At 43.6% G+C, this 23,357-nt stretch overlaps 2 protein-coding genes across 4 annotated transcripts in view; one reads left to right on the top strand and one right to left on the bottom strand.

The window, feature by feature from the left end:
• The window catches only part of reps1 (RALBP1 associated Eps domain containing 1), a 47,637-nt gene extending 28,261 nt beyond the window's left edge, over positions 1 to 19,376 (top strand). For 2 of the 3 annotated variants that reach the window (XM_080744416.1, XM_080744415.1), the window contains 9 exons: positions 102 to 189; positions 793 to 900; positions 2,067 to 2,127; positions 3,728 to 3,929; positions 4,868 to 5,059; positions 6,007 to 6,096; positions 6,713 to 6,867; positions 13,967 to 14,072; positions 14,754 to 19,376. In XM_080744416.1, coding sequence (XP_080600542.1) covers positions 102 to 189; positions 793 to 900; positions 2,067 to 2,127; positions 3,728 to 3,929; positions 4,868 to 5,059; positions 6,007 to 6,096; positions 6,713 to 6,867; positions 13,967 to 14,072; positions 14,754 to 14,822 — 1,071 coding nt within the window. In that variant the 3' untranslated portion in view covers positions 14,823 to 19,376. The remainder of the gene's footprint in view (positions 1 to 101; positions 190 to 792; positions 901 to 2,066; positions 2,128 to 3,727; positions 3,930 to 4,867; positions 5,060 to 6,006; positions 6,097 to 6,712; positions 6,868 to 13,966; positions 14,073 to 14,753) is intronic. The other variant, XR_013962837.1, reaches the window with a different exon arrangement.
• A 1,560-nt stretch (positions 19,377 to 20,936) lies between these two features.
• The window catches only part of clu (clusterin), a gene marked incomplete at its 5' end in the record, with an annotated part of 51,584 nt that continues 49,163 nt past the window's right edge, over positions 20,937 to 23,357 (bottom strand). Inside the window, one exon of the mRNA XM_080745071.1 lies at positions 20,937 to 22,679. Within this exon, the coding sequence (XP_080601197.1) occupies positions 22,667 to 22,679 (13 nt within the window). The 3' untranslated portion in view covers positions 20,937 to 22,666. The remainder of the gene's footprint in view (positions 22,680 to 23,357) is intronic.

Raw genomic sequence — 23,357 nt, 5'->3', positions numbered from 1 at the left:
AACACCCTGTCTGTCTGTCTGTCTATCTATCTGTCTGCCTGCGTGCGTGTGTGTGTGTGTCTTACCTTGTCTCTCTCAACCTTCGTCCGTCTGTCCTTCAGGACACAGCCATCGTCCACCCAGTCCCCATTAGGATGACTCCCAGTAAGATCCACATGCAGGAGATGGAGCTGAAGAGGACAGGCAGTGGTGAGACAAACTCCTTCCACACACACACACACACACACACACACACACACACACACACACACACACACAGACAGGACGGGACGATAATCGTTATTATCGTTTATCGTGATAAAAAACACTCACAATAATCGTATTGTGGAGGTTTAAATGTATCGTGAAATTATCCTCCGTAATGCACTGGGATCAATTCATCTTTTATTTGCTGAGCTGCATATCCGGTACCACTTAAACCCTCTATAATTGGTCAAACGGACCTGGAAATGACGTACTTGATACAGTCTTCTTTTTTCAGTCTCTACCAAATCTCTTTGCCAAAAAATAGCCGAGCTACAAGCTCTGCTATTTTTTGGCAAATGTTCCGCCCGCAATAATCGTGACATGAAATATTCATATCGTCCCATCCCTAACACACACACACCCGCGCTCGCACACACACACACACACACACACACACACACACACGTGCAGTGTAAAAAAAAGTATTTTATTATCCGTAATAGCCTTAAAGGTATTCACAACAAATGCAGTGTTTTAGTAGAGGCACGACCACCACAGTCCTGAAAGTAAATCAAAACCCTCAATGCGTGTTGATTCATCTTCCAGACCACGCCCACCCCACCAGTCCTCTACTGACGCAGCCTCCAGAATTGACTGAAGAAGCCAAACTAGCCGTCGCCGCCTCCATCAAGTTTGTAGCTGCCAACACAGTGGGTGAGTCCCTCGAAAGGATCATTAACCCATTCAGGCCTAGAATTATTGACTGCTTTAACTATTGAAAAATAGCAGATCTACAGCTTGTAGATCTGCTATTTTTGAAAACGTTGTGAAAATGTGTGCAAATCTTTGAATATAATGTATTTTTTAAGCAACGTTTGTAACTCAAATTTTGCTTCTGGGTGGTCCCTGGAACTAGATATTTTGAGATGGGGGTCCGTGGCCAAATACATATCATTTTGGGGGTCCTTGACATGAAAAGGTTTGAGAACTACTGACATGGTAGTCTCTCAAGAACAGACTAACTGAGCTCCAGTTAAGTGAAAAGGACCTTTTCTTTGACGATGGCTGGCCAGATTGCTGACATAGAAACATAGGTTTTTCAAAAAGTCTTAGAAGGATTCAAAAGACACTCATAGAATTGGGTCAAAATTCTAATTTTTAAGATTTTTCAAAAATAGCAGATCTACAAGCTCACAGCGCGGCACTCGGTGCCGCGCTGTGAGCTTGTATATCTGCTATTTTTTTTATATTTAAAGCATAAAATATTGCGTCATAATGTGTTCAGGCAAGACCCTGTTTCTGGAGCCTTTGTGAATCCTGAGTTGCTGCTTAGATCAGGGGTCTTCAACGTTTTCAGGCCAAGGACCCCTTAGTTGAGAGAGAGATGAAGCAGGGACCCCCACAACCTGTTCATAGATTCCATATAGTTTCATCGTTCGACAGCACAATCATCAGTGTACTTGGGATACATGTCAATTTGTGTTTTTTTTTAGATATTTAACCACTTGAGCCGTCATTACCTAATAAACTTGACATTTTACTCTGTACTTAGTCTGCTCTTTTTCCCCTCTCTGCCGAAACTAGCCGATCGACAAGCTCACAACTCCTCGCAGCGCGAGGCGTTGTGAGCTTGTAGATCGGCTATTTTCGGCTAAAGTTCTCAGAATATGGACGCTAGGATTTAAGTGGTTAATATAAAAAAGGAGAAAAAAAGGTTTCTATCACTCAAAGATTTGGAGGACCCCCTGTAGTAACTCTGGGGACCCCCTAGGGGTCCCGGAACCCATGTTGAAGACCCCTGGCTTAGATATTGTCCATTGTTGGCAGGCTGATTTCATCATTGCATCTTACCTCTGTGGTCTTGGTTTCTCCCTGTACAGGTGACGGCTACAGCAGTTCTGATTCCTTCACCTCAGACAAAGAGCCCATCACGAGACAAAGGTAAGTGGCTGACTGTTGGAGGGTTCTTACCAGGGTCCCCGCGGATCTTGAAAAGTATTGAATTTGAACTTGGGAAATGTGCAGATACCGTGTGTCGTAGATGATCAGAATTCCACCACACCGTGGTTCCTACATGTGACTCTGAATATGATTGATGCTTCGGATGTCGTTGTTGTCAGAAAGTGCATGCTTAAAAAAAAACATGTGCTCTATTAGTATATAATAAATAAGAGAGGGGAGGATATAGCTATTTTTGCTTCTTTTGAATTGGAATCCTGAATCATTTTTTGTTCTTTTTTAATTGGAATCCCTCAGTAACCCTAACTAAATTCGGACTAATGAACCTTCGGACTAATGAAACTTATGGGCAGTCCCCCTGAAATGTAACTTTTTGATTTAATTTCAAACGCATTTAGTTATATACTCATGTTAACTTTATGAACCTAAATACAAATACATTGGACATACAAAAATACATTTTAATACTACTATACTAGTCATTAAGCTACTAATATAGACTGAAGGAATTAAAGCAGGTCATGTTTGGAATTTTAACACCTGAAATCATTAATTAGTCCCCCCAGGAATCCGCGATTCCGCGGTCACGGAATTTATCGCAGAATTCGCGACCACCCGCAGATTTCTCGGCCATTCGCGGACTTTTCTGACGTCCGCGGAATAACGGTCGCGAGTGGATGCAGAGCGGCGGGAGTAGTTATTACTACTATTGTGAAACGATGTGTATGGTCTGGCCAGTGGCCACCTCATACAGAGCCTGGGGGAATAGCTTAGCTTCCCTCTGCTAGTTGCACTGATGCTGTATTGGTCCGGTCCCACATTCGTTCCTGACAGAAACTGTGTCCTGAACTATTAGTTCCTCTCTATGCCTCTCCTGGCAATAACAATGCTAATGCAGAAGAGAATAAATACATATTTACACCAAACTAGGTAGTAGGTAGGCTATCCTCTAAAATGTGGTTGCTATGGGCAGGGTTTGCATGACAATATAGTCTTTGCAACAGAAAGTAATTATTAAAAACAATAACAATTAAAAAAATAATAGATTTAATATTAGATTTTTTTTCCCTCAAAAATGATTATTTGATTATTCTAACCACTAATTACAATTAATTGTAGCTATTTCATGAAGGGTTTTTACTTGATTATTAGAACTATATCATTTTTAGCTTGATAACTGGTCATTTTAGGTTGTTTTTTAATGTCCGCGGAATCAAGAATTGTTCACCACAGAATTCCGCAGAATCAGGATTGTTCTCCGCGGAATCAAGACTTTCTCTCTGCGGATTCCTGGGGGGACTAATTAATATATCAATATCAGTATTCCGGGCTGCCAGTTGCCCATGTATGCTATAGAGGAAATACTGGCTGTGCACCTTGACATTAGGCTATATATATTATATACATCGACATCGTGGCAAGGCCACCATCATGGTTGTGACAATGACAACCGTGTCGGTTTGAAAGACAAATCCTTGTTCCTCGTCATAACTGCAGTTGTTCTCAAAGTAAATCATTTGCAGTGTGTTTCTCTACTGTGTGTTGTTCTTAGTGTGTTTCTCTACTGTGTGTTGTTCTTCAGGTCTCAGTCGGGGACGTCTCCGGAGGCTCTGAAGGTGGTGGCGGCTCCGCCCCCTCCTCCACCCCGCCCCCACCCCTCCCACTCCCGCTCCTCCTCCTTAGACATGAACCGCAGCTTCACCGCCGTGCCTACAGCGGGCCAACCGCAGTCTGGCCCCGTAGCCTACCCCCCCGCCGTGCCCCCCAGACCTCTACCCACACAGGTACGTAGCCTACCCCCCCGCTGTGCCCCCCAGACCTCTACCCACACAGGTACGTAGCCTACCCCCCCGCTGTGCCCCCCAGACCTCTACCCACACAGGTACGTAGCCTACCCCCCCGCTGTGCCCCCCAGACCTCTACCCACACAGGTACGTAGCCTACCCCCCCGCCGTGCCCCCCAGACCTCTACCCACACAGGTACGTAGCCTACCCCCCCGCCGTGCCCCCCAGACCTCTACCCACACAGGTACGTAGCCTACCCCCCCGCCGTGCCCCCCAGACCTCTACCCACACAGGTATGGCACCACACTCCCTAAACCTTATTGCATCTTCAACGTTTTCAGGCCAAGGACCCCTTAGTTGAGAGAGAGATGAAGCAGGGACCCCCACAACCTCTTCATAGATTCCATATAGTTTCATCGTTTGACAGCACGATCGTCAGTGTATTTTGGATTCATGTCAATTTGTGTTTTCAGATGTTTAACCACTTGAACCGTCAATACTTAGTAAACTTGACCTTTCACCCTGTACTTAGTCCGCTCCTTTTCCCCTCTACAAAGCTCTCTAAGCTCCATTGCCGAAAATAGCCGATGCGAGGCGTTGTGAGCTTGTAGATCTGCTATTTTTGGCTACAGTTCTCAGAATATGGACACTAGGCTTCAAGTTGTTAATATAAAAGGGATTGTAAGATTTGGAGGACCCCCAGTTGTAACTCTGAGTCCTGGACCCCCTAGGGGTCCCGGACCCCCTGTTGAAGACCCCTGCCTTATTGTTCCACATGGGACAACATCAATTGTGAATTGAACTGAACTTCACATGACGTGAACAGTAGAACACTTTACTGATGTTTTGTTCCAACACTCCTAATATTTTCTGCAATACACCAGAATGTTTCCGACACCTTCACGGGCTCTTTTTCCCTGTCTTTGCCCGTCTCTAGACGTCGTCAGGCCCCCACAGCGGGCTCCGTGGCGAGGTGGAGGGCGTGCCCGGGGCCGGCGCGGCCCCCACCTCCCCCCACCAGATCCCCCAGCAGCCCAACTTCGCCGACTTCAGCCAGTTCCAGGCGTTCGCCGCGTCCGAGCAGCCGTCCAGCCTGCCCGAGGTCGACAAGCTCAACGAGACGGGACAGGTGGGTGATCAGTCAGTCACACGGTGCGCCAGTATGGTGCGGTGCAGCGTCCACTGTTCTCCTGGTCATCTCTGAGATCGGGAACATTCAGTTTCACACCAGGACCTGAATGTCTGCGTTGAGTGTGAAGTCAAGAGCTAATAATGTTCAGAAAATGTTCAAGTCTAGTCTGGCAGAATATGCAGGGGTACACACATACCCCTGGACAAAAGATACTGCTTCAGTTCAGAGATTATTGGCTTCGACTCTTGAGATTGTATAAATGGAACCAAATGGAACCTTACAACGGTAACGGTATTGTTCAAAGTTAAAACCAAAAAAGATGTAGTTATAAAAATAACTTTATAAATCAAGTATATTTCTGTTCATGTTTTCTATCGAAGAAGTATCGAACCGTGACACCAAAATATTGAACCGAACTGTGAATTTTGTAAACCGTTGCACCCTTTTCAAGAGTTGAGAGTTTAATGTGTACAGTGGTTCTCAAAGGTGGGTCCAGGGACCCTCCGGGCTCCTTGAGGGGGTTCCAAATGGACTCTAAAGACTCTATCAGAGTCCAGGGTGAAGAGCTATTCACCGCAAATTTTAGGTGTAAAGCTATCCACCTAAAGTGAGAAAATAAGTGGAGGCCATCATAGTCAGTCACGGTGAAGTCCTATCACTGTGACTGACTGGTCTAGATCGACCAATCAGTGAACGGAGTGGATGGGCCGATCTGTCTGATAGTAAAAACAGAGAGATGTGTCAGGGTTCGTGGTGGATAGCTCTTCACCGCGAGTAATGACGTAATGTTGTAGTTTTATGACTTAAAAAGACTACACCGCGGTGGATAGCTTACCACCGCGGTGCCTACTATGATAGGGGCTTTACAGGTCTGTAGCAGTGAGTGTTATGGTGGTCCTTGAAATGAACCCTTCTGGTTGTGTGTTGTTGTGTCCCGTCTTCAGGTGGACAAGACGTCGGAGGGAGCCGGTCCTTTGAGAACGGTTAAGAGTGACAGTCTGGCAGAAGACCGAGCAGCAGCTACTGTAAACTCTGTACGTTTACATTTACATTCACTCATGGCATATCGTTCAGTGATTGACAGATTTATGTATATCCTTTTTTAACTCATTTACTGCTAAATTTATACCCCCTCTGATGTTCCATACTGTCAGGATTTTGCCTACCTTTAACGTGGGCGCGTGCGCGCATCTCATGCGTGATGGTTCACCGATCGCGTACGCTCTAGTATCCACTCATGGTAAACAACAAAAAACAACAGCCGTCCAATTACCATTGCATGCCACGTGGTTGTTGCATAACGTTGAAGTGAATGCGCTCGGAGACAGGATACAGGGGTGGGTTGTCCCGCCCCCCTGATCCAGTCTGGGATTTCCGCTTCCAGTTCAGACGGACTCTCCGGACTCTATAGCGAAAAAAAACATGGCTGATCGGAGATCATACTTTTATATTTTTATAGCAAATATAACTCGTCAAACTAGTCATACGCAGTGAATGAGTTAAGATATTTTTTTCCCATAGAGTACTTATGCAGGACGTGGGTGGGCTCTAAAAGCCAAAATAAGTTTTGGCAGATAAACTGGCACATGGTTTAAATTATTTACATGAAATGTGGGAATTCACTTTATCAAACTCCCTGTCTTGCGTCAGGCCAAGGGTTCGTCGGGCCCCCTGGCCCCTCCTCCCAAGCCAGTGCGGCGGAGGTTGAAGTCTGAAGACGAGCTTCGACCAGAAGACGAGCCTCACGGCCCTCAGAAGTCCAACCTCATCGCCGCCGTCCTCGCCACTCAACCCTCCATCACCAGGTACACAACTACAGTATACACTAGCCGTCACTGGAAGATGTGAAATCCTTATATGAAATAATAGATTCACCGTGGCTGGCATATCAGCCAGGTTGGATAAGCTCAAGCAACGACCAATACTGGGTGATCATTTATCACATAACCCACTGGATTCTTTACCCACAAAAACTACCAGAAAACATCGCTGCAGCTGTGAGATGTGTAGATCGTTGCCATTTCCAGACACCTCTATTAGACATTGGATATAAGATATCGTCACTCCATTTTTGAGGGTTTTGATTTTTTGGCATAAATCAGGGCTATTGAACACCATTTACATCTGAATGTTGGTTAAAATAATATTGAACCAATGGAAAGTAGTAAAAAGTGCTTGGGACAAAACCTCCTAACTCCACACTTCCTGCCAAACCAACTAACTACACCCGATTGGCCCTCTTTCTGGCCCTCTTTCTGTTTTTTTCATAAATATGTGCTATTGAACACCCTTTACGTCTGTGTGTTGGTTAAAATAATATTGAACCAATGAAAAGTAGTAAAAAGCCCTTCGGTCAAAACCTCTTAACTCCACTTGAGCTCATATTCCCAAAAAAATATATTTTGGAGTTAGGAGGTTTCGGCTCAACAGCAGAGATATAAGATAGGATGATTGGACAGACTCATTTACAGCCAAATCTGTGCCAGCCTAAATAAAATATTTGTTGATGTTTGGACAAACTGGCATTGATGTATGGCCAAATTAACACCCGTTCAAATATAATTTGACACATGGTTCAACTGTGTGAGATTAGTGATGATGTGTGTTATGTGTTGATATCAGGTCAGTAGGGAAGGATAAGAAATGATGTGTGTTATGTGTGTTGTGTTTCTATCAGGTCAGTAGGGAAGGATAACAGGGTTCCCGCGGGTCCTTAAAAAGTCTTAAATTGTCTTAACTCATTGACTGCCAAGGCACGAGTTTCACGAGTTATTACAGTACTCCCAGGCTGCCACAGCCCGAGTTTCCCGAGTTGGAAGCCATTTTGAAAAAAAAAAAAAATTTTTTTTTTTTTTTTTTTTCAAAATTTTTTTTTATAAAAAAATTTCTAAAAATGCCTCAAATGTATTAGGCATGATCGCAATTGCGAAATTGCATGTTTAGCCCCATAACAAACACATCTTTCAAAATGTCAAAAATGGCTGTTTTGTCTGACTTTGAAGGCTTGTATCTCATGAATGCCTGAATGGATTTCCAAGCGGATTTTTTTGTTTGAAAGCTGTTAAAAAGTACTACACATATGGTGCATGATCTAGGCATGGGCGTGCACGATCCGTGCACTAAAAATTGATCCGTGCACTAGAAATTTGGAAGGTGGCAGTGTTTGTTTTGTCTGACTTTGAAGGCTTCTATCTCATGAATGCCTGAACGGATTTCCAAGCGGATTTTTTTGTTTGAAAGCTGTTAAAAAGTACTACACATATGATGCATATATGGTGCATGGGCGTGCACGATCCGTGCACTAAAAATTGATCCGTGCACTAGAAATCTAGGATAGTGGCAGTCTGGTACTTGGGGGCCATCTTGAAATGGCTTTCAATGAGTTAAACTAGAGGTTCGCGGGCGGCCCTTCGGGCCGCTCACATCTAGAGTCCACGCCTGCTTTTTTTTTTATTTTTTTATTTAAAAAAAAAAGTAAAAAAAAAAAAAAAAATTGAAAAAAAAAAGTTTTTTGAAAAAAAAAAGTTTTGGCCTAATTGTGTTATTATTGTTACCATAATAGGCCTGCCAATGTTTTATTTTCATTATTTCAATGTTTTCATTTTAGCAACACACACACACACACACATACACACAGACAGACAGACAGACAGACAGACAGACAGTATCTTGCTGTGAACTCTAGAGGTGAGTGGCCCGAACTCTAGAGGTGAGTGGCCCGAAGGGCCGCCGAACTTCTTGTAAGATACAGGCTCTCGGCTAGCTAGCTACAGGCTCTCGGCTAGCTAGCCCAGTAACAGTGGATTCTAGTTTGTTAACTCATTGACTGCCAAGGCACGAGTTTCACGAGTTATTACAGTAGTCCCAGGCTGCCACAGCCCGAGTTTCCCGAGTTGGAAGCCATTTTAAAAAAAAAAAAAAATTCAAAAGTTTTTTTTATAAAAAAAAATTCTAAAAATGCCTCAAATGTATTAGGCATGATCGCAATTGTGAAATTGCATGTTTAGCCCCATAACAAACACATCTTTCAAAATGTCAAAAATGGCTGTTTTGTCTGACTTTGAAGGCTTGTATCTCATGAATGCCTGAACGGATTTCCAAGCGGATTTTTTGGTTTGAAAGCTGTTAAAAAGTACTACACATGGTGCATGATCTAGGCATGGGCGTGCACGGTCTGTGCACAAAAAATTGATCCGTGCACTAGAAATTTAGGAAGGTGGCAGTGTTTGTTTTGTCTGACTTTGAAGGCTTCTATCTCATGAATGCCTGAACGGATTTCCAAGCGGATTTCTTTGTTTGAAAGCTGTTAAAAAGTACTACACATATGGTGCATATATGGTGCATGGGCGTGCACGATCCGTGCACTAAAAATTGATCCGTGCACTAGAAATTTAAGAACGTGGCATCCTGGTACTTGGCGGCCATCTTGAAAAGGGCATTCAATGAGTTAATTCCAGAAGAAAAGCTTGGTTGCTGGTTGGCTATTTCTTCCCTATTCCTACTTGTCTTGAGAGCAGAGGGACAGAGAGGAGGGGAGGTAGCAGAATGCAGGCTCTCGCTGCTGCGCGCCCGTTGTTGTATGGGCTGGTGTAGGGTTACAGATCCATGGGCTGGGCGGACGTTAAGATCCCCTGGCCTGGCCGTACCGTAACCGTGACAATAGGAGGTTATAGCCAATTGGAGTGCTGCATTTGGTCGTGTCTACCAAATACCGCTGGCTGCAGTTTAAGAATGTAATATAGGATAAAAAATCGTGAATTTAAGGTCTTAAAAAGTATTACATTTTACCAAATCTGACCGTAGGTATTACATTTGAAGATGAGGTTTTTAAGGCTCATGGGACAATTAAGCCATAAACATTTGTAGGCCTACGTATTAATTTGATTCGTTTATTTGATTTATTAATATTAGACGATGAGAGACCGCTAACAGGCTGAAGCGAGCAGCAGTCAGTGGGAAGAGGAGCTTGCTTGTTGTTCTTGGTTCCGCCCGTTTTGTCAGTACTATGGTGATGTATGTGGATGCGGAAGAGGGTAGTTTTGTTTTTTAACAAAACAAGCGCTCCTTTTCCCTAGCCACACCAAGTGCCCTCCCTGTTATGTAGCGCTCTCACATCACACTGTCTGTGAATGAGCACAGATGAGAGCATACAAGTAAACACATTTGGCGTGTAGTGGAGTTGTGCTTGTGGGCTGTGGAGTGGACTTCTTAAAAAGTTTTAGATTAAAACAATTCGCGATGCGGCTGTGCGCGATTCTGCATTGATGCGGGGATGTGACATAATCGATGTTTGTTGATTTTCCTCAACCATGAGGAATTAGCTAGCCTAGCTACATGCTAAGGCTATATTGTCCTGTTCCTTCTTCTGCCTGTGAGAGAGAATGAAGCTGACATTCATAAAGTCATTAGTCAGCCCGTTTTCAAAGAGGAGAATCCACCAATCATCTGTGATTTACAACAGATGTTGTACCGAGCGTTTTTACGTTCTACACGCTCATCTCCTCTCCCGACTTGAGTCCCATTCACTCAGTAATATAATAATTTAACTCAGTGACCAGGGTTGCCAACATTGGACAGTCAGAATTCAGGAGATTTTTGGGGGGGCATATGAAACTCTGATTTTGATCATTTTATTATACTTGCTTTACTTGCATTGGAAAAGGATGGGTACAATTTCAGCAATTAAAACGTAGGTGTACAGAATAGACCGTTTGTCAGCCTTCTGATTGGTCCCTGAGACTCCCTGACTGGCCAACCAGAAAAAAACATTCACTTTTTGCTATCGGGGGTGGAGTTTGTGCAGTGGAGAATATTGAATGTGGCTTTCAACAACTGTCCGCAGTGCGCGACACGGAGATCGGCCGGTACGGTGATAGCGACGGCAAGCGTCAAGCGATCTCGCTCATCATAACGAATAAGCTTCAACAAACTAGTTCACATGTACCTTATCAATGGTCTAAGAGTCACGATTGGGTACATATCTATCTATAAATGCGACAAATCTCTGTCTGTCTGTCTGTTTGTTTGTTTGTAATCCGCGTATCTCGAGAACCGTTCGTCCCACCGGCTTCAGATTCGGCACGCGCGTTCCCCGCCGCCGCGCGGAGTGCAGTGCCGGGCCTCGACCCGACCCGACTCGCGGTTTTCCGAAACCGGCGCGAAACGTTCGGAATCTCCTTATGCGGAGCTGATTGTTGACATCAGGCTGTTCCGGAGGAAATCGGCGCAAGCGCTGAGTCATTGTGACATCACTTCATAAAAGGCTCTGACATCACGTACGCCACATGAGTCAACACAAAATCTCTGTGAATGTGTATGTATGTATGTAATCCGCGTATCTCGAGAACCCTTCTTCCCACCGGCACGCGCGTTCTCCAGATATGGGCATAAAGTCTGACATCAGAGTTTTCTGCAACCGGTACTGTGTGTGCAGAGATCTTCATATATGGGCATAAGTGGACAAAGACAAACAGATGGTCAAAACGGGTCCTATGACAACAGGTATATTGGGGTTTGCATTAAAGGGTGGGGCATTCATGGGGTTTGCATTAAAGGGTGGGGCATTCATTCCCTATTTCAAATTCGGCACGTGCGTTCCCCACCGCAGCAGGTAGTGCAGTGCTCGGCCTCGACCCGACCCGACCCGATACACGATTTTCTGGAACCAGCACGAAAGGTTCGGATTCTGATGTCTGACATCAGGATTTTCCGGAACTGGCACTGTGTCTGCATAGATCTCCATTTATGGGCATAAAATGGATGCAGACAGACAAATACAGATATCTCCATATATGGGCATAAATGGACACAGGCAAACAGATGGTCAAAACGGGTCCTATGACAACAGGTATAATGGGGTTTGCATTAAGTTTGTCTCCTCCTCCATCTGTTTGTCTGTGTCCCTTTATTCCCATTATGGAGATCTCTGTATCTGTCTGTGCCTCCGACTGTGTTGCAGACACAGTGCCGGTTCCCCCTTTAATGCAAACCCCATTATACCTGTTGTCATAGGACCCGTTTTGACCATCTGTTTGAAAAAGCGACAGAAATCTCATATATGGGCATAAAATGGACGCAGATAAACAGATATCTCCATATATGGCATATATGGGCATACAATGGATGCAGAATCACAAAGATCTCCATATACGGGCATAAAAGGGACACAGACAGACAGATACAGAGATCTCCATATATGGGCATAAAATGGACGCAGATAGACAGATATCTCCATATATGGGCATATATGGGCATAAAATGGACCCAGAACTATAACTGCAGTGATCTCCATATATGGACATAAAATGGACACCGACAGACAGACAGATACAGATATCTCCATATATGGGCATAAATGGACACAGGCAGACAAATGGTCAAAACGGGTCCTATGAAAACAGGTATAATGGGGTTTGCATTAAAGGGCGGGGCATTCATTCCCTATTTACATCGCCGACTAGACGCTGGGCCGCCCGAAGGGCGGCCCAGCTTCTAGTAATTTAAATGGGCAGAATTACGAAAAGCCAGCCTATTATGTGAGGAGAAACATTCTCTCTGTCCTCTTCCTAGTACCCAAGATGCAATGCGCTTCTCTTTCTATCTCTGATCCAGAGGATTAAACTAATTAAAACATTTATTTTTCGGGGGAAAACTACTGTTTTGCTATGTAATTACTGTACCTTTTTCTTCCCTTTTTATTAATATCACGTAGATGTGTTTTTTGTGGTACTTTATATAGCTGTAATGAGGCTATGAAGGGAAAAAAAATCCCATCCACTACCACTATAAAAGAATCTGCAAAGAGGATTCTGTCCCACTGGGATTAAACAAATTAAAACATATATTTTCGGGTAAATCCCCTGTTTTGCAATGTAACTACTGTACCTTTGTCTTCCCTTTTTATTAATATCACCTAGGTGTTTTTCCTTTGGTACTTTATATAGCTGTAATGAGGCTATGAAGGGGAAAAAAAATCCCATCCACTTCCACTATAAAAACAATCTGCCCAGGGTTAATGTCCCATCATAGTAACAGGGCAGAATGGGGCGGGATTTGCAAAAGGGTTTATTTGATTTTATAACTGAAGCAATGTAAGACCCATATGTATAGGCCTACTAATATTCACTACTTAAGTGGATATCTCACTATGATTACATGCACTGCCCACACCCTTAAGCAGGGGATCTGGGGGTCCTCCCCCAGAACTTTTTGAACATAGTAGATTACATTTCCTGTGTTCTCAGACTGTCTGAGATTAACATTGAGGGGTGGCATTCTCCCAACATTTTGCTGCTTGCAGTAAATACAGCATCTTGTAGTTTTAATACACTGCAGAAGCTGGGTTTATGGTTTCAAAAGACAATATTGTGCATCTCCAATTCTGAATAATGGTGACAGGCCACGGTGGTCTGCTGACCCACCTGCTGTCTGAATACACACACGATCCCCATGTTGTTGTTCTCCCCCCCAGCCGTTCGCCTTGGGCGTCTATCCAGCGTAATGATAATCGGGGGTGAAATTATTTACTATTCTGTCCCTATCGTGACATAACTCGGAGTCGGCTCATGCGACCTTCGCAACGCTCGACATGGCTACTCGCTTGCTTTAGCTTGCTCGGCAGTGTCTCACGTGGATCAAGGTCGCCTGAGACGGCGCGCCTCCGTCATCTCCACCGTCAGCGCGGTGAGCGTGAGGTAGGGCGAATGGCCCGGGAGGGCGATTTGGGTCTTAAATTTAATTTGTTGAGGTCTTAAAAAGGTCTTAAAAAGTCTTAAATTTTACTTTTAAAATGGTGCAGGAACCCTGGGATAAGAAATGATGTGTGTTGTGTGTCTGTGTGTTTATAACAGGTCAGTAGGGAAGGATAAGAAATGATGTGTGTTATGTGCTATGTGTTTATAACAGGTCAGTAGGGAAGGATAAGAAATCCATCCAAGCATCCATCAGGAGAAACAAGGAGACCAACACGGTTCTGGCTCGACTCAACAGTGAACTGCAGCAACAACTGAAGGTACAACGGACACAACACACACAAACATACACTACTGTACCGTTTTCAGTTGCAGATCTTGTAGATCTGCTATTTTTTGGCAAATGTTCCACCCCAGGATAATGACTTTTGATTATCGTGATAATATTGTAAATTGCGATTTCTTTTGCCACAATAATCGTGATATGAAATGTTCATATCGTCCCATCCCTAGTCAGTAGAATACAACAGTGGTGAAAACAAAAGTCTCAGTAACACTGGGCTAGTCTCGCGTAGCCAGACAACTATTCCACAATCTCTGAATGCTAAATAGAGACTGGAACAGCAGCTCCCTAAAGGCGAGTAATGGAAACGGGCATTACCGTTCAAGAAAATATATTTTAAAATGTCATTTCTGCTAAGCAGCAAGCTAAACATGCTTATATGATTTTTATTTATATAATGTTAAATGTGTGCGATGTGAGACTGAAACGGAAGTGACGTGGGGGCTTCACTTCCGCTTCATCTCGCACTTTTCTATTTCCCTTTACCAGAATGTGTGCTGGGAGCATTTGACCAAATCGCGGAGGCAACAGTCTGGCCACGCGAGACTAACACTGGACAGTCATACTGCAGGCCACATCATGTGTGATCTCAATAGACTTTGTCACAGAAGGATACACTCATCATTAGTGCTAAACCATGTGTTGTTGTTGTTGTCAGGACCTTCTGGAGGAGAGGATATCCCTGGAGGTTCAACTGGAGCAGCTCAGACCTTTCTCCCATCTGTAACAACCTGTGTGTGTTCAACCCCAAGCCCTTCTGGAAGACTGAAGCAAGCAAAGTGCACGCAGGGGGGCTTCAAGACTCTCCCGGCCATCCCTCTCTCCTTCTATTGATCCGTGGGCCTCTGCTTCTCTCTGGACACTTGACCTGCCATGGCTGTACTGCTGAGACACACGGTCCCATCCTAATTTACTGTACACTTTAAGACAGTAATAAGACATAATAAAGCCATAATAAGAAACAATGTGTTGGTAATTAGAACTAACATGTTTTATTAGACAGAAACAAAGAGCGGATACATTCTCTGACACCGACGGCCGCCACACGGAACGGTAGGTAGGACCGGTATCGCTGGTAACTGCCGCCGCGGCAGCCACCACCGCACGGACCGGCAGTTTACCGCGACGGGACCTGCCGGTCAGTGCGGCGGCCGTCGGTCCTACTGCTGGTCGAACTGCCAGTCCTATCGCTGGCGATGCTGTGCGACTGATGTTCGAACTGCCGGTCATGCGGCGGTACCCAGTTCCGCGGCAGGTGCCGGTGCCAGAGAATGTATTCGCTCTTTCTGCTATTCTGTCTTTGTTTCTGTCTAATAAAACATATTAGTTCTAATTACCAACACATTATTTCTTATTATGGCTTTATTATGTCTTATTCTGTCTTAAAGTGTACTGTAAATTAGGATGGGACCACACACACTTACACACACACACACACACACACACACACACACACACACACACACACACACACACGCATATCAATGGCAACCAGTGTGAGCATACTGTAGTCCAGTGGTTCTCAAAGTGGGGTCCAGGGAACCTCAGGATACCTTGAGGGGATTCTTTATGTGGACCCTTACTGGTCTGTAACTCCAGTGTACAGAGGGGAACCAAATGGGTACCAAATGGGGTCCATTTGGTTCCCCTCTGCACACTGTCAGAGTTATGGGGGTTTGGGGGGTCCTTGAAATGAGAAAGGTTTGAGAACCACTGCTGTAGTCCTCCTACCAGGGAGGTTGTCGTGGGGCAGGTTGGACGTTACATACTCTGGCACTTTTCTTGTTTTCCTTAAAGAAATGCAAGCGGTTTGGACCACGGTGCCGACTGCGCTGCCATGCAGTCGGGAGTGTTTCAAGACCGCGACTTCTGGTGGTCTGAGCCGTCTGGCCACACTGCTGCTGCTGTTTCAAGACTGAAAAAGAGAGGCAGAGAGATGGTGTTGTGTGTGTTTGTGCGTGCATCTGTGACTGTGCCTATTGTGTGTGTGCGCGCGTGCGTGCGTGCGTGCGTCTTCCCTCCATTTCCTCCTCCTCGTGTACATGGTTGTGTGAGTGATGGTTGTGTCTGTGTGTGTATACAGTATAAGACATGTGACATTTACGTAGAAGGCTCGATGCAATGGAACGAGTGGCGCTCTCCTTTTGTCCTTCATTCTGTCCTCCATCAGCAGAAACGTTACAGTGTTTGAGATTTGGTCCGTTTAGATCCACTGAACCTTCCTGACCAACGACTGAACTTCTCTAGTATCTCACCCTCTCCTCTACCTGGGCTGTTCCAATGTTCACCACCACCCAACAACAAAACGGATCTTCTTCCAGCTAGGGCTGTCACAATTATTACATAATCGTCTAATCGTGATTATTTGACATCGTGATTATTTTTCATAATCGTCACAATCGTTTCCATGTAAAAAATAGTGAAAATAGCAGATCTACAAGCTCACAACGCGTCGCGATGCGACACGTTGTGAGCTTGTAGATCGGCTATTTCCACTATCAATGTTATTTTTTAAGTATAAAGTTGTCAATTATGTCAGTAGTTTCTTTGTATATTTAGGTTATGTGTCATATCTGCCATGTGCAACTTCAAAGCCTAAAAGCCAAACAGAAATGTAATTATCAACGACAAAAACACAATTAAATCGTTAATCGCAATTATTTGAGAGAAAATTAATCGTCATGTAAAATGTCATAATCGTGACAGCCCTTCTTCCAGCTTCTCTTGACCATTTGAACACAACTCGGCGGGTCAAACACCATTTCAAATCCCGTTCAGTTCCTCGTCCTCCCTGGCTCCTGCTAGAGCAGTGTTTCTCAAGGTCTCCCCGTAACTCTGACAGTGTACAAATGCGGGTTCGTTTGGTTCCATTTGTACACTGTCAGAGTTACAGACTTGTATGGGTCAATTTAGACCTCCCTAAAGGAACCCGCAGAGTCCCTGGAATCCACTTTGAGAACCATTGAACAAGAGCATTTGTCCTTAACCACTTTCACCCTCTGGCGTGGAATGATCAGAAATAGCAAATGTACAAGCTCATGAGCAATGCCATGCTTTGTGATGTTTGTAGATCTGCTATCTTTGGACGTTTTTTGAATAGGGCTTAAAGTGGTTAAACATCCCAAACCTCATCTGTGTGTTAGTTGAGCTGAAAGGTAAAAGGAAAAATTTTGTGAATTATTAAATGGGATTGCAAATGTTCCTAAGCACCAGATGTCCTATTTAAGGAACTGGTATAGTTTTCTTTCATTCGTCTATTAATAGTCCGATGAGAAGGAGAGAAACTGAAATTAAAAACCCACCATTTCCACTGTTCCTGGCTTTTATGTATGTTGTACCGACAGACGTCAAGACAGTAGACAGACAGTCCAGCCTAGGCAGGTTACAGTCAGAGCTACAATACATTAGAACACTTTTCTTTTAGTTTTCCAAAGGGGTAATTGGCACTATGCAAGGACAATACTATTTCCCCCAATAACAATTATATTTACACATAACCTTTTCTTCTATCACAGTAGAAACATGTGGAACAGTATACGCTTCGGTTTTGTGCATCCTTTCCAAAACGGTATCAACAGTGCAATCAGCACAGCTGGCCCTGACGGAGGAGGGGGGAGGAACGACTTTAAATGAACTCGTGGCGTAAGCCTGATGCTCAATTTACGCTCCATTGTACGGTGGTGTACACATCGGGCATAATCTGCCAGACTTGTCTCTCTCTCTCTCTCTCTCTCTCTGGATGCCTGTAAAAACACCCCTCGTCGGGGGTTCCATGAAGCCTGCAGACGAACCAAATGGACACCAGTCAACTGAAGGGGACACCTGAATGACCCAACTGCACTTTGAACCCCAGTTGCCCCCGCCCGCCCCGTCTCCTTCCACGTCTGTCCTCCTTTAAACCCACACGTTCATCCCTCTCTCTCTGTCTCCTGTATTCAGCAAACGTTGCTTTAAGAAGGAAGGAAAAAATAACGTGAACCACTAGATTTTTTTTTGTTTTTAATTTGCTTTATAGTATAACTCGAGAACTAGTTTTGATGACGTTTTTTGTGCCGCTTACCCTTAAAAAAAAAAGATCTCTTATCGCTGTGTCCCCCCCTTTGTATCTTCTTCATCGTATATTCTTCTGTTTCTGGAGGTTCATGTTTGTGGTTTTTATTGTTTGAAAGAACCCTGCCCTCGAAAAGCCTTACCCCCCCCCCCCCCCCCCCCAACCGGCATTCAGGTTTCCATGGTGACTGACTGACTTCTTCCTTCCTCGTTGTTGTACCAAGGCCCGCCTTCTGATTCTGCTGTCCAGAATGATGTAATTGGGGTGTAAGTGTGTGTTTGTGTGTGTGTGAGAGTGTGTGTGGGCGTGCGTGTGTGTGTGTGTGTGTTGAGGAATTGTTTTCAGACCTGGAGGAAATACCGTTCATATCTCCTCAAATCCTTCCGTTTTTGATCGATTGCTCTTTCCTGGCCACAGTGCAACCTTATCCAATCATCCCCTAGTCTCGCGTAGCCAGACAACTATTCCACAATCTCTGAATGCTATATAGAGTCTGGAACAGCAGCTCCCGAACGGCGAGTAATGGAAACGGGCATTACCGTTCAAGAAAATATATTTTAAAATGTCATTTCTGCTAAGCAGCAAGCTAAACATGCTTACTGTATATGATTTTCATTTATATAATGATAAATGTGTGCGATGTGAGACTGAAACGGAAGTGACGAGGGGGCTTCACTTCCGCTTCATCTCGCACTCATCGTTTCTATTTCCCTTTACCAGACTGTATGCCGGGAGCATTTGACCAAATCGCGGAGGCAACAGTCTGGCCACGCGAGACTAATCATCCCCAGTCACTAACGACATAACCACACCCATAATGGCAGTCCCAGGTAGGCAGAAGCAATCGATCAGAATGGTTGAGTTTTTTATGGGAGATTTGACTGTTGTTTTGCGGCCAGGTCTGTGTTGTTGTATATTGTATGATACACACTTTTGAACTCTTATGTAAATTTGCATTAATTGCTGACTAACGGCGAAAGAATATTCTATTTAATTCTCTTCTCTCTTGGCTGTGGAATCCTAGATGTTTAACTGCATGGATGTATCTCTGCAGAGTCCACTAGCAGCTGTGTGATTTTTACACAAAAATAAAAAAAAACGGCACAATATTTTAAACGCCGCTCTCTGAACTGTTTTTCCTTTATTGGGAGTTTAACCCATTCAGAACGGGTACGTACACATTGTTGTGTATCATTATTTTATGCTTTAACTATAAAAAAATAGCAGATATACAAGCTCACAGCACGGCACCGAGTGCCGCGCTGCGAGCTTGTAGATCTGCTATTTTTGAAAAATCTTGAAAATTAGAATTTTTAACCTGATTCTATAAGTGTCTTGAATCCTTCTAAGGTTTTTTGAAAAACCTATGTTTCTATGTCAGCAATCTGGCCAGCCATCGTCAAAGAAAAGGTCCTTTTCACTTAACTGGAGCTCAGTTAGTCTGTTCTTGAGAGACTACTGTGTCAGTGGTTCTCAAACCTTTTCATGTGAAGGACCCCCAAACTGATATGAATTTGGCCACGGATCTGCATCTCAAAATATTTAGTTCCAGGGACCCCCCCAGAAGCAAAATTTTAGTTACAAATGTTCGCTTAAAATAAAATATATAAAATACATATATTCAAAGATTTTGCAAATATTTTCAAGACTTTTTCAAAAATAGCAGATCTAAAAGCTTGCAGTGCGGCACTCGGTGCCACGCTGTGAGCTTGTATATCTGCTATTTTTCACTGGTGGTGCGGTGGCCTTTGTTCATCAGTGTTATGATTTGATATGGTGAGTTTTCTTTGTGTCAAATGTGACAGGGGGAAAAAGTGACACATCAGATGTGTAGTTTCATGGGTGTCTTTCCATCTACATCATGTGTCTTCAACAGGGGGTCCGGGACCCCTAGGGGGTCCTCGGAGTTACTACAGGGGGTCCTCCAAATCTTAGAAAGATTATCTTGTTTATTATAGTGATGTATTATCTGCTTATTGTAAGTCGCTTTGGATTAAAAGCGTCTGCTAAATGCCTAAACTGTAAACTAAACTGTATAGAAAGTCTTTTCTCCTATTAACCACTTGAACCCTAGTGTCTATATTCTGAGATTTTTTGCCAGAAATAGCAGATCTACAAGCAGGGAGCTTGTAGATCGGCTATTTTTGGCAAAAGATTTGGTCTAGAGGAGAAAAAGAGCAGACTTAGGCCATGGCTACACGGAGCTGGATATTTCATATATCCCGGTTTTTCAAATATCCACATAGAAAAATATCTAGGTCCACACGGAGCTGGATATTTCTAATATCTCGGTTTTTCAGATATCCACATAGAAAAATATCTAGGTCTAACAAGCACAGTAAAGTCTTCAGAGATATCCGGGTTCCCTGTCTACACGGATCCAGTGAATTGGATATTTTTCAATCTCTCCACTTATTTATCCAGTTTAAAAAATATCCAGCTTCGCAGCCGAAATATCCAGCTTCATGTGGCTGCAAGCCCCAACAGCACAAAAAAATGTCTAGCTTCAGAAATATCCAGCTCTGTGTAGCCATGGCCTAAGTACAGAGTGAAAGTTTATTAAGTATTGACTTTGACGGTTCAAGTGGTTAAATATCTTAAAACACAAATTGACGCAAATCCAAAATGCACTGTTGTGGGGGTCCCTGCTTCATCTCTCTCTTGACCAGAAGGGGTCCTTGGCCTGAAAACGTTGAAGACCCCTGATCTACGTAATCTTTCTATTATGGAGAATACTAGTTGCTATTTGTCAACAGATCACACACACACACACACACACACACACAGGCATAGCTTTGAGCAGGATTTAATCACTAGGCATCATTTCATTGCTAGACTGTCAATACAGAAGGATTCAAAGCAATGCTGACTCTGTGAACAACTACAGAAATGTATTCTATATTTGAGCAAATGCTTCCTCAGCCTTCTAGTCTCTAAAAACAGCAAGCTAACTTTACATCACATCAATACACTGACTGACGTGTCAAGATTTCTTGGGAAAATGGTCAATTTAGTATCCGGGGGATCAACAGAAGTGGTAACTAGAACAGTTTACTTTCACGTTTGCATCTTTGCAACTAGACCATTTTATTCCATTCATGGTGCCATTCGTGACGCACAAAAAGTGGTTTTGATGTCAAAGATGGTTTAGGGAACTCTGGTACACAAGCTGGTTCTGTTTTTGCCTTGATTTTAACCAGCTAAGTCACATTTGAGATTAAGAATGTCCTTTTCAAAGGAGACCTGACAAAGATAGGCCAGGATGATGATTTGACAAAGAGGAGGTCGCCAGCACTCAAAGAATCTCCTTTTCACATGATCTTATTTACTTCAACTGTACGCGTACGATGTGTTTCAACCCTGTTGGTCTTCGTCAGCGGTGACGAAGACCCAACAGGGTCGAAACGCATGCGTTGCTCCTGTCCAGTTGAGGTTAATAAAATCATGTGAAAAGGAGATTCCTTGAGTGATGGCGACCTCCTCTTTGTCTTATGCTATTTTGAGCCGTGCACCAAAAAGACTTTATCTAACTTGGAGTGTTATGGGCTTTCTGCTTTGTTGCAGATATCTTTCTCTCAGGGTTCCCACACATCTTTACCAATTAATTTCCAAAACTTTTCCAGAATATTTAACCCGATTTCCAGGACTATATAACAATAATTCAGCTCAATAACGAGTCGCTCACTCCTATGCGCAATGCCCAAAGACAGGTAGTGTATGACAGTGGTTATCAACCTTTTCAGGCCGTGACCCCCGAAATAATCATATTTGAAGAGAGTTGAGGAATTTTGCAGAAAATAGCAGATCTGCATGCTCACAACGCCTCGCGTTGCGAGGCGTTGTGATCATGTAGATCGGCTATTTTCACACTTTCTCCCTCTAATATTTGACAATTTGGCCACTGTTTAATTTGTCATTTCAGAGGTATACATTTTTTTCCAGGACCTTCCAGGACCCTTGATCAATTTCAAAACTTTTCCAGTACTGGAAAAATATTTTTCTAATTTCAAAATATTTCCAGGAATTTCATGGCCATGGGAACCCTGTTCTCTACAGGATGAGGATTTAGAAAGAATTTCCCTGATATCTAGAATATGTTCAGCTAAAGCATCTGAATGTATTTGTCTACAAAGGGTCAATCAATGTGCTAAGCTCCACCACCTGAGGTCTCGATGTGAAGCAGGACTACATATTTATCTTCCAGCAGGACAAAGTAAAACAAATTGAACATTTTGTAGTTTAAATGTAATTTTTGCAAAGACTGCTTAATCATACAGTAGAACTGAGAGACCATCCAGTATTTAGGTGAGCTCTGGTTAACGATTTCCAACCAAATCCCAGGATCTGCTGCAGGAGTTTCATGGTGTGCCGTGGGACTTGAGGTGAGCTGTTATTTGAGGGTTTTTGCCACAGAGCATTCAGGTGGGTGTAGGCGTTGTTTCAGGTGTTCTTCACTCAGACTTGGATTCATCCGAGACGTTCTATTGTCAGCAGACTGCGGAGCAGGTTATCTGCTGGCTTTACTTGACCACTCTACAGAGGGGGAGAAAAAAGGAAACATGCATTAATTGGATTTCTCTGTTCAGACAGTACACACACACACACACACACACACACACACACACACACACACACACACACACACACTGGCTTCACTATTTATCTGTAGTGATTTGTCCAACTACATCTTAATGATTATGCCGTCTTAGCCGTGACTGTCTCCACAACACTGTCCTAAAATAGATCTGGAAACACTAGCTTAATCATCTCAGTCACTTAAACAATCACAGAGGTGTACACCTTCCCTCAAAGATAAGCAAATGTCCTTGCTGCCTTCCTTATCTTTTCTCGTTTCTTCATTCAGTGACTGTTGAACAAGTTAACTTTTGGAAAAACACATTTTTGCCCCATTTGTGGAGATAAGCGACCTACGGTCGCTTATCTCCCGATTAGGGAGTCTTACTGGTATACAATGTCAATGTTTTGTAAGAAGAATCATTAAATATATAAATGCTGCTACAGTAACACAATAAATAGAAACATTTATGGATTTGACGCTGTGATCAGGAATATCTGTATCAGTAGATACTGATTCCAGTTGATTGGTGATCGGTATTATATATCGGCCACAGAAATCTCAATTGGAGCATCTCTACTGACATGCAATTAAGGATAAAACACGTGTGAAATGTCTCATGCCTGATTTATACT

The sequence above is a fragment of the Nannobrachium achirus genome (genome assembly GCF_963921795.1).
Source record: "Nannobrachium achirus genome assembly, chromosome: 16".
NCBI classification, from domain to species: domain Eukaryota; kingdom Metazoa; phylum Chordata; class Actinopteri; order Myctophiformes; family Myctophidae; genus Nannobrachium; species Nannobrachium achirus.
The sequence above is the reverse complement of the archived record's forward strand: the minus strand, read 5'-3'. Positions and strand labels throughout refer to the sequence as shown.